The sequence below is a fragment of the Diabrotica virgifera genome, chromosome 7 (assembly GCF_917563875.1).
Source record: "Diabrotica virgifera virgifera chromosome 7, PGI_DIABVI_V3a".
Classification (NCBI taxonomy): Eukaryota; Metazoa; Arthropoda; class Insecta; order Coleoptera; family Chrysomelidae; genus Diabrotica; species Diabrotica virgifera.
In genome coordinates, this window is record NC_065449.1 from 148462211 (window position 1) to 148474971 (window position 12761).

Here is a 12761-nt window from a genome sequence, read left to right on the forward strand (position 1 = left end):
AGGCTAGAAGTTGGCCAAGTTCACTTAAAATACTTAATTTTTAAAATATCACTTAATTGGCTTGAGAGAATTTTACTTATGGACTCCTCTAGGTATCCAAGAATTTGTTATAACCGTCTTCGTCAGCTATGTAACAATAATGACAATAATGAGAATTATAACTGGGTAGTTCAGCTAAAAAATTATTTTTCTGAAATTGATGCAAAAGAAACTTGGGAAAATTTATCATGGGGGTTACTGAGGCATCAAAGAAACGGTTTGTTATTAAAAATGAAAGAAAAACTCTTCCAAGATGACTTATCAGCATTAACAAGTTCTCGCTATTCTTTGTACTATAAACATTTCTCACACAATAGGCAACCGCAAAGCTATTTACAAATAAAAACTCCCATATATATTACAAGACTTTATTCACAAATCAGACTTTGCTCTAAACTTTACATAAAATTTTATTATAAAGGGATTTCGTATCACATCGACCAAACTGAAAATTGTTCAATATGTAATTTACACAAATTAGAGACTCTTTCCCACATTTTGTTGGAATGTCCATTATACTCGTGTTTTAGATCACCCCTTATTCGATCATTTGTAGAGAATACCGAGAGCTTTTTTCTGTTTTTAAATACAACCCATTCTCCCACTGAGATTAAGGAACTGTGTACATTTTTTATTAATGCATTCAGATTGCGTTCATTTATATTAAATGAATAATTGTAACTAAATCTCCATTAAGCGTCGACTATTTATGTGTAATAATTTGTACTCAACCTCTTGTTATATGATTTTTCATTAGAAACAATAAACATATCTATCTATCTATCTATCTATCTATCTATCTATCTATCTATTGTAAACCCTGTTTTAAGTAACTAGTGTCGATTTACACTAGCCCAGAGGGGCAGACGGCTTAACGTACTCTCCGAGGCACGGTGGACAGCTCGTATGTGCCGGGGTTCGAACCCGTGCGCTCTGGCTTATGAGGCCAGTATCAGGCACGGTGAACGGCTCTTATCATTTTTAGAAATGAAAATGTCGTTGGTGGCAAGAATCGAACTCATGCTCTCTGGTTTATGAAGCCAGAACCTTGCCGCTGAGCTACGGCCGTCCACACATATCCAATAACATGTTCGATGTTATTGCCCTATAAACAAATCCGTGCACGTCAATTCCATAAAGTACCCCGCACAAACCTTATGGAAATTAAGTCCCAGTGGATTTAGTTCATACTTTGGGAAAATACTCTTTGAAGCATTGTGATGAAAAGTTCTCATGGGTACAACTCGATCGTATGGAGGATTTTCAAGATGTAAAGGCACAAACTCTGAAAATTATAAGAATTACTGGGTATTCCAATTCCCTGAGTTACTGGATATCTGGCAACATGTAGAAGGTTTGATCAAAGAAAAGTACTAGTAGTCTAGGATTTTTTCCTGGCTATCCAATGGCGACCTTTACTTTGACCTTGACCTTCAACGGACGTCATCTTCTAGAGTTTCGACGGTTTTCGGCATTAAATTGATATAAACAGATTAGTCATGGGTTTTTGGGATCGCTAACACGAATATGCCATCAGAATTGACCTCCGGAGCACGTGGTGGCCAGCGCCACTGCAGGGGACGTCATCTTCTAGAGTATCGATGGTTTTCGGCATTTAATTGATGCAAATGAATTACTGGAGGGTTTTTGAAATCGCTAAACACGAATATGCCACCAGGAGCACCTGGTTTCCAAGGTTAATAAAAGAGGCTCCTGGAGTTTCGATGGTGTTCGGTATTACATTAATGCAAACGGATTAGTTATTGGGACCGTGCAAGTTCGGCAAAGCGACACCTATTTCTACGCTCTGCAACTTTATTCGCACTTTTAATTATATTGGCCAATTATATTAGTCCTGGTTACTGGATAATTGTTATTAATGTTATTAACGTAAACAATTTTATGTAGTAAATAAAATTAGTTATTAAAATGCAGTACTGCAAGCAAAATACAATTAATTAAATTTACCTTTATATACAGGGTGTAACGAAAATACAGGTCATAAATTAAATCACATATTCTGAGACCAAAAATAGTTCGAATGAACCTAATTTACCTTAGTACAAATATGCACATAAAAAAAGTTACAGCCCTTTGAAGTTACAAAATGAAAATCGATTTTTTCGAATATATCGAGAACTGTTAGAGATTTTTTATTGAAAATGGACACGTGACATTCTTACGGCAGGAACATCTTAAAAAATAACTATAGTGAAATTTGTGCACCCCGTAAAAATTTTATGGGGGTTTGGTTCCCTTAAACCCCCCCAAACTTTTGGGTACGTTCCAATTAAATTATTATTGTGGTACCATTAGTTAAATTCAATATTTCTAAAACTTTTTTTGCCTCTTAGTATTTTTTCGATAAGGCAGTTTTTATCGAGTTGCGGCTTCTTTTATAATATGTTTACATAAAAATTTTATGGGGGTTTTGTTCCTTTAAACCCCCCAAATGTTTGTGTATGTTCCAATTAAACTTTTACTGCGGCACCATTAGTTAAACACAATATTTTTAAAACTTTTTTGCCTCTTTGTATTTTTTGGAGAAGGCACTTTTTATCGAGATATTACTTCATTTTTAATATCGTTCAAAATATACCTAAAAATGTAAATCTTAAATAAATTTTCATATTATTTATTACCAGTCTCCTTAATCGTACTTAGCCATATACAAATATGTGGTGGATTTGACAAATATTCAAAATATCTCGATAAAAACTGACTTTTCGAAAAAGTATTAAGAGGCAAAAAAGTTTTTAAAATATCGTGTTTAACTAATGCTATGTTCGAGAAATTTATATTGTGAAACAGCTTTAAGGTCGGCAAAATTTGGTATTCTTTGTCAAAGATGTTTTAAGAGGCGGTTCGTTTGATGACATCTGTTTTTCACACTCACATAATCGGTCCCCTCAGAAATTTACAAGTTTTACAAAACTTTTAGTTCAGTAGTATGTCTTACTGGAGTATAGGTGTGTGATTTAAAGCTCGATAATGGAGTGTAAAATGTTGTTTAATTTAAGATTAATTAATTAATTAATAATTAATTTTAGCACATACGATATGTCCTGCTTTAACGGTATATCTAAGTAAAAATCAATATTTTTAATTACATATTTAATCACCAGAAAAAACAACCAGCCTCCGAACTATATTAAAGGGGAACTAGCAGGACTTACAAATCTGACCCGTTTCACTGTATTGGTTACTTAAACTATACTACAATAATAATTAAATTGGAACGTACACAAAAGTTTGGGGGGTTTAAAGGAACAAAACCCCCATAAAATATTTATGGGGTGTCCAAATTTCACTATAATTTTTTCTTAAGATACTACTACCATACAAATGCCACATGTCTATTTTCAATAAAAGATCTCTAATAGTTTTCGATATATTGGAAAAAATCTATTTTCATTTTGTAACTTCAAAGGGCTGTAACTTTTTTTATGTGCACATTTGTACTAAGGTAAGTTAGGTTCAATCGAACTATTTTTGGTCCCAGAATATGTGATTAAATGTATGACCTGTATTTTTGTTACACCCTGTAATAATTGCGTATCATATCAATATTGTGGAGCAACATATAATTTTTCTTCTCCAATGACAGTAGATATGAAATGTACGTCAATTTGACAATTTCAATTGACAATATGAATTATTTAAGAAAGTTGCAATATTTCTCCGCTATTCGCGCACGATCGTTTCACGTATGCCTTCCAAGTACTTGCACACCGCGAATAGGGTTGCTGAACAAGAACACGTGATCAGCATAAACACAGGAGCACCTTGTGCCCAATGTAGGTTATCTTCTGGAGTTTTGGAGGAATCAAATGGATTACTCTTAGGTTTTTGGGGTTTCTGAACATTCATACACTATCAGATCTGACCCACGAATCACATTGTGTCTACGGCACGTTATCTTCTGGGGTTTCAAGGGTTTTCGGCATTAAATTGATAAAAACGGATTACTCATGGCTTTTTGGGGTCGCTGAACGCTAATACGCCATCAGATCCGACCCACGGAGCACCTGGTGTCTAAGGTTATTCATCTTCTCGAGTTTCGAGAGTTTTCGGCATTAAATTAATACGAATGGATTACTCATGGCTTTTTGGAGTTGCTGAACACGAATACGCCATCAGAACAGACACCGGAGCACCTATCGCCTAAGGCACGTCATCTTCTGGAGTTTTGAGAGTTTTCGGTACTAAATTGATGCAAACGGATTAGTACACACCGAGTATTCGGGGGGTTTTCCGAGTTGCTGTTCAAGGAAAGCGTACAAATTGGTGAAAAATTTTTTGCTATTTGTAGATTTTTATTAAAATAACTATGTTGTGCTATTCAATTGTTTTAATTATTTATAAATAGAAACTCAATTTATATCTGACAATGCTCTTCCTTCATTTATTTTAAGATCGATTTACTATATTTTATTTTGATAGTGTTGTCCATCGTGGTCACTAAATACCTACTCCAGAGTATTTTATCTAAGTCATATTCGTGTTCAGCAACCCCAAAAAATACAAGAGTAATCCTCTTGCATCAATTTACTACCAAAAACTCTCGAAACCCCAGAAGATGACGTGTTTTAGGCACCAGGTAACCCGGTGTCTGTTCTGATGGCGTATTTGTGTTCAGCAGCCCCAAAAACCCATGTGTAATACCCATCTGCATCAATTTAATGCTGAAACGTGTCGAAACTTCAGAAGAATACCTGCCTTAGGCATCAGGTACTCCGTGGGTCGGATCTGATGGCGTATTCACGTTCAGCAGCCCCAAAAATCTGTGAGTAATCAGTTTACATTTATATAGTACCGAAAGCCCTCGAATCTACAAAGCATGACGTGCCTTAGGCACCAGGTACTCCTGGTGACAGGATATGGGGTATTCGTGTTCAGCAACTCCAAAAACCTATGAGTAATCCGTTTGCATCAATGTAGTACCGAAGACACTCGAAACTCCAGGAACCCCTTTCATTGACCTTGGAAACCAGGTGCTCCGGAAGTCGGTTCTGGTGGCATATTCGTGTTTATCGACCTCAAAAAACCCTCCAGTAATTCAGTTGCATCAATTAAATGCCGAAAACCATCGAAACTCTAGAAGATGACTTCCCTTACAATGGCCCTGGCCACCACGTCCTCCGGAGGTCAATTCTGATGGCATATTCGTGTTTAGCGATCCCAAAAACCCATGAGTAATCTATTTATATCAATTTAATGCTGAAACCCCTCGAAACTCTAGAAGAGGACGTCCGTTGAAGGTCAAGGTCAAAGTAAAGGTCGCCATTGGATAGCCAGGAAAAAATCCTAGACTACTAGTACTTTTATTTAATCCAAACTTCTACATGTTGCCAGATAACCAGTAACTCAGGGAATTGCAATACCCGGTAAATCTTATAATTTTCCGAGTTTGTGCCTCTATATCTTGAAAATCCTCCATACGATCGAGATGTTCCCATGAGAACTTTTTATCAGGATGCTTCAAAGGATATTTTCCCAAAGTATGAACTAAATCCACTGGGACCTAATATCCATAAGGTTTGTGCGCGGTACTATTGGATCCACAACACATTTTATTACAGAGGTACCTCCTATTCTTCTCTTATCTTGATAAATTGCTTCTTCACGTGTGGTATCACTAAAATTTATTGTCACTTTTCTTTTGCTGTTCTTTTGTATTCAGTTGCAGTTCTTTTTTTATTTTATATCATCAAATCCAGTTTGACTATCACAAAGTCTGTTACTGTTCTAAACGACAAACTATCTTCACCACTATACCACTTTCATTTAAATGAATTACCTCATAAATGATCCTTACTGAATAAATGTAGTTTCATGGTAATTCTTTAATTCTCCTTCAAATTCTTTGCTTCAAGTTTTAAAAGTTTTGTTAGTTGCAAAGAGTTGTTCCATTTTTGAAAAAATAAGCTAAAATACAAAAATATTAAATATCTAAACCAAATACCAAAAACGTAAACTTACAAATCCATTGCTAATGCAAGCGCTGAGACTTCCGTTCAAACTTGTCTCAATAGATGTCAAAAATTCACGAATTAAAACACGTGTACGTCCGCCAACAAGATGGTCCGATGACATAAAACGGATCGACAAAAATTGGATGCAATCAGCACAAAACCGGAAATATACGGAAAAGACTGAGGGAGACCTACAGTGATGAGCACGCTAATAACCGGCAAAATAGCACAAAAGATGGAAAACGTGTGTTAGTTGTGAGAAAAAAGAAATGAAACTAGTCGAGTTGGGAAATTTAGCGATATTAACCAATAAATTTACATTATATTGATTGTTTCCCACCTTTACACGTATCAGAGGAGTATGCCAACTAAAATTGTCACTGTGACAGTGGTCACAGGTTATAGGTTAATGTAGCTAAATTTCCCAGCTCGATTAGTTTCATTTCTTTTTATCTCACAACTGAATACGTTTTTCATCTTTTGTGCTATTTTGCCGGTTATTAGCTCGCTCATCACTGTATATCCAGCAGTGGATAGATCCGCGTTGAATGATGATGATGATATTGAAGCACGTGTAAATTATGTTTTGAAATATTATGTTCCAGGATAACGTTAGTCGCTGCTTTTTTATCATAAGCTCATCTTGAGTCCCTTTAATATAAAAGAACTGTTACGCGCATCTCTATTCCAAAGTGACAGATCTAACGAGTAAATTCGTATCCCGACATAATATTGATCAAATCACAGAATACACCACCCAGCATCAAATTGTGTATTAAGCGACTGTACTAAGTTATACAATCGATTGGAACTGCACTGATTTCAGACGGCTTTTAAAATTGAATGTGTTCCAAGTTTTGTAATAGCATTTTCATTTGCTGAAAAAATAACATTTGGTTAATTTCTTATAAGTAAAAAATATATATACATTTTATGTACACATATCTTTGTGAAATTTGTACATTGTCAAATATTGAATGCAATTTAATATATTTTAAGTTAACTATTTGCTGAAAGTAAAATGACAAAAAATAGACATGAATTCGCACAAGTCAACATGACATCTGCAGGAGATAATGAGTCTGAAAAGAAGCAGAAAAGTAAAGTCAAATTTGATAATTTAGCGGTTAATTTAAACTTTAAGGTATTTGAAATATTTTTAACGCTGGCATAACAATTTTATTTTATTTATGATTTTAGAACAATGAAAATGCCTCTACATGGAAGAATTTTTGGAAAAAGGTGAAGATATTAGCGCCTTTCTTATGGCCAAAGAAAAATTTCACATTACAGTTTAAAGTACTGATTTGCTTCATATTATTATTAGGAGGAAGGGCGGTTAATTTGTTTGTGCCTATCTATCAAAAATTAATTGGTAAGTGCTCAATTTTTATTATTTTTACCACTAAATATTAAATACATGTGCAGAAAACGTTTCAATATTTTTTTTGCTTCAACCACTTAGGGCTTTCGGTTATTAGCATTACAAGGTACAAAAAGTGATAAAAAAATACAACATACATAAACATATACAAAATATCAATTACCGATAAGGTATACAATATAATATATTTTAATTATTGATGTATTGCATTAAATTTTATTAAAAAAAGTTTATGGATTTTAAGAATTCTACTAAGTCAGGTATGTCTTTATAGCCAGGGAGGTAGTGTCAAATTTAACCGGAGCATTTTAGCCTGGCGGTTTTCTTATTATTTAGTTAGGTGTTCCAAAGCTTATTAACAAATGATGTGTCAGCTGGCCCAAAACCGGGGATTTTAGTCAAGAAAAGGTAAAATGTGAAACTTGATGGAAAAACGCTACAACATATATGCCAAATATTTATCTCCGTGACTTACGTGTATATAGCCAAGAATACCTAGCTACCGACTTTCACCCAGACGACTTGGGTTCAAATCCTGGCCCTGAAAATCTTTTTTGTTTTTAAAATTGACATTTTGATGTGAAAAATAATTATTTTTTGATAATACCACGTTTTTATTATTTATACGACACAATATAAAAAAGTCTATGTCTTTTATAGAATCGTAAACTTTGCATTTGATCATAAGTATATATTCAGCTGACGCTTTTTTCTTACAATCATACAATCATTCATAAATTAATGATTTACCTATACTTTTTAATCTTTGCCAAACTACATAGTTCAAGAATACTTTTTTATTATTATCTAGCTGACCCGGCAAACTTCGTACCGCCTTAGAACTAAAAAATAATGTTTAAAAGTTAAATATTACCTAAAATTACCAGAAAGCCAAAAACTACTCAAAAATATTGCGTATACTTTTTTTCTAATAAACAATGTTGTTTTTGTAGTGTATGCGTAAATAATTGATTACTTAGATTGGTCGTATTAACTCAGAAACCTTCCCGGGTTCACGTACAGCAACTTTGCGTAAGGTCATCATATTATTATCAAATGCATAGTTTACGATTCGATAAGGGGTATGTATACAGACAAACATTCATTTTTGTATATTATAGAGAACAAGGAAATATTTAGATTAATAAAGGGGTTGGTGATAGAAAAGTGAAAAATTAGGGTCCAAAAAAATAGAAAAGAACGTCGAGCGGGGGGCAACCCCCTTTTTCAATTAGATTGGTCGTACTAAGGAAGCTTTAGGGGATTTTGTACAACTTTGTTTATTAACCTATTTGGTCCCACCGTACTCGTCTAAGTACAGCAGCAAAAATGGCCTAGTAGTGACACATCTGATAAAAAAGTGGTACTCCACGTGTATGTGCGATTCTAGTAGGAAGTGTTCTACTAGATTTTCACAAATTATATCCTAGGTGGCGCTCTTCTTCGTAATTTTTGCCTCAGTAATTATAACCTAACCTCGATATTTCTGTTTTATTATTGAAGTGCTTGTTATTTTGTGATTTTGATATTATTTATCATTTTTTTAACTTTTACTGTTGTAAGGGTAAGTACTAGTAATGTCTATTTATTCAGTATAAGATTTTTTTTATTATTTTTGTTTTTATGTTACAAAATAGACCTGTACTCATCTGAGTACAGTGGGCTTGTATGAGATCAAAATGATTAATTGGTTTTTTATTGTTTCAGGTTCAATATTGGTATTGGAATGGATTTTCAAGAATTACCGCCTATTAGTCCCATTGGGTTTTATGGAAAACGTTATAGAACTCTTGCTTTAGCTTCAGATGATCTAGCGAATTCCACTCATAAAGATGTATCGGTGGTAGTTATTCCTCCTGAGATTGACTATCAAACTGACAATGAAGACATAGATGAGGATGATCTTCAGACTCAAAGCTTTCCGAATGACGTTCCCGGAGAAATAGAGGTTCATTACATGAATGATGACTCTGATGACGACGAAGAAGACAATCTTCCTCTTGCCATTAGAAGAGAAAATTTACTGAAGAGTCAAAATAAAAACAATGAATCTGACTGGACGGAAGAAATTACTGACATTAGTATGACATCTACAACAGGTTACGAGGGTCGTCTGGATAATATGAAAGAACAAATCCGAGGCAAATATGGTTGATGGCTTATGCCATCAAAGAGTACGTTGGACTTGTATAAAGTGTGAGGTTACTCTGTGTATTGAACGTGATTGTTTTGTACAATTTCATACTAGTTAAATTATAATACAGGACGTAACCAAGTATGTACCTATATTGTAAGCAAATAAAATATTTTCATTTTTACACAATGTTTTATATTTTTGACTCCCGATCAGCCCATTGTACTCGTATGAGTACACCTACTTTTTGCTAAAAATTTAAATTTTTTATGTCAAATAACAATGAATTGTTACTATTTAACCCCGATTCAACAAAGACATTCAAAAAAATCTTGTATTATCGAAAAAAAAAATGTCGTGGGATCAAAGGGGTTAAGGACGTCAATCATAATAATATTATGATTATTATCATATTATAATCAAATGCATAGTTTACGATTCTATAAAAGACATACAGACTTTTTTATATTGTGTCGTATAAATAATAAAAACGTGGTATTATCAAAAAATAATTATTTTTCAAATCAAAATGTCACTTTTAAAAACAAAAAAGATTTTCAAGGCCAGGATTTGAACCCAAGTCGTCTGGGTGAAAGCCAGTAGCTAGGTACTTTTGGCTATTATACACGTAAGTCACGGAGATAAATAGTTGACATATAAGTTGTAGCATTTTTCCATCAAGTTTCACATTTTACCTTTTCTTGGCTAAAATCCCCGGTTTTGGGCCAGCTGACACATCATTTGTTAATAAGCTTTGGAACACCTAACTAAATAAAAGGAAAACAGCCCTGCTAAAATGCTTCGGTTAAATTTGACACTACCTCCCTGGCTATTAGATTCTCCTAGAAGTTCGTTTAAGGATTGTGGAAGATGGTGATATTTAGTGTTCCAACTGAGTATCTTGGACAGTCGATCAAAATGTGATTCACTGTCACTTTACATTCACAAACAAAACACATTGGTTCCTCTTCTCTTTTCAGCAAGTATTAATGTGTTGCAACCATATACATAATATATTAAGACTAGACAAGGTAAGATATGGGCCGCTCTGTGCATCGAGGTGTAACGCCAATATCAAGGACGTCATTGGTCAATATTCACTTGGAGTGGCGTAGCCATCTTTGTCTGTTACTCGCGCAGCAAAGAGAGATAGATAGACCACCTACCGACTGCTCCGCGTTACACTATTTTGCCTACTATGCCTAGTATATTCTTATTAAATCTATGGTTTCAGCCATCTGTCTGAGACGTGATATGAGGACTTGTCGCTTTGGATACCAGAAATTCCAGGGAAGGAATTCCTGGTACACATTCTAAATAACATGATTACGATTTGACGTAAAATAGCCATCGTCTCTATTCCATCCTAATTAAGTTCGATAGAGCTTTTCATCGCCTCCATGTTTTTCGTACACTATGACGTTTATCAGAAGAGAGAGATGGCGCTGTAAGTAAGGCATGTTTGTGTCAAGTAGCTAAGCACATTTTTAAGAAAATTAATGATTTATAAGTGAAATTAACTGTGGAAAAAGTGCGAAAAGTGTTTGAATATTGCTTAACTTGTGATTGTAATTTGAAAAATCGTGCAAAACTTCCATAAGCGAGAGAAAAATGGTTCTAACTCGCACTGACCTGGAGGACATTAAAAAGATTGTTGCGCAGGAATGTAGCGCATTCTTTAACCAACAACATATGTCTCAGATAGCTGATAAAATCTTCAAAAAAATTGAGATGAAATTTGAAAACAGGCTTAAAAGTGTCGAAAATGAAGTGTTGACGCTAAAGCAAGAGCTGAAAAAGGTAAAATCTGAAAATACACAACTTAAAATGGCGGTTGATAATAGTGAGCAGTTCTCTCGAAACCAAAATATTAGAATTTTTGGTCTTGAGGTTTCGGAGAATGAAAATTTAAAAGAAAAAGTGTGTACTTTATTCAAATCGAAGTTAAAATTATCTACCTTCTCAGACAAGGATATCAAAAATAGTTTTCGAGTGGCCGCAAAAAACCCGACTAATGATAAACCTCCGGCAGTTCTGGTTCAACTCGTGGATGTAAACAAACATTCTGAAATATTAAAGTGTCGCAAATTATTAAAACATACTAACATTGTGATTAAGGAAGACCTAACTAAATATCGAGTACAATTACTAAATTCGGCGGTGCAAAAGTTCTCATCAAAAAGTGCATTTTGCCTAAATGGCAATATTTACGTAAAAAGTGGTGGTAGTATTATCCGCGTTCAGAATGAGAAGGATATATTGGACATCCCTGTTGATGCAAGGTAGACTGTTATTATTTAATTTACGCTCATAATATATGATTTGACTTTATTTGCCCATTTTTTTAGCATAAAATATATCTTGTCATTTATAAACGAATAACAATTTTTAAATAATACAATTTTGTATTATTTAAAACAATACATTTCACAAAGATCTGTTTGTTTACATTGCACAGACATTTTTTTGTTTAAATTGTTTTCCATGAAATGTCGTTAATCAAAATAAATATTTCACTATTAATTGAATATTCCTTAAAATTTGTTTGTTTAAATGTAAATAAAAAAGCAATAACACCAGCATTTGTAATCTAATATTAACAACTTTTCTTCTTTTATCTTTTTTTATATATAATATACTTGTTTATTTTTGTATTAAATTTACTTTAATGAATAATGTTCTGAAACGTAAATAAAATATTCTATTCACTTATGAAGTAGATCTATAAAATATAATTTGGCTACTTGCACTTAATCTGCAGGTATTATCTTTGTGCGATTTGGATTTGTAGCAAGAATATTGTTTTTTTAATACTGTCTCTCCATCTCTATATATTTCCTCTTTCTATCTCTCTGTATTTCCTTTCTCTAATAGTTTCTTTTCTCCCTTCTTTCTAAAATATGTTGAGCGTTGCACAAATTAATGTAAGATCGTTACATAATAATTTTGATTTGCTAAAAGATCACTTACAAAACAAAAACTATGATATCTTAGGTGTTACTGGAACTTGGTTAAACGGTGATATAAGTGATGAAGTTTCTGAAATCAATAATTATACATTTATTAGACAAGATCGTTTGCTGAATGCTGGAGGAGTTGGTATTTATATAAAAAATGGCTTACATTTCTCCGTAATCTTACAAGAATGTAAGCCCTTCATTGAGCATATTTGGATAAAAATCACCCAAAATCATAATGTATTAATAATGGGAATTATTTACAGGCCGCC

The 12761-nt window shown here is 33.7% G+C and overlaps 1 protein-coding gene across 1 annotated transcript in view; it reads left to right on the top strand.

Moving 5' to 3' along the window:
* The window catches only part of LOC114334008 (ATP-binding cassette sub-family B member 6), a 123283-nt gene that overhangs the window by 62785 nt on the left and 47737 nt on the right, over nucleotides 1-12761 (top strand). Inside the window, exon 5 of the mRNA XM_028284007.2 lies at nucleotides 7215-7389. Coding sequence (XP_028139808.2) covers nucleotides 7215-7389 — 175 coding nt within the window. The remainder of the gene's footprint in view (nucleotides 1-7214; nucleotides 7390-12761) is intronic.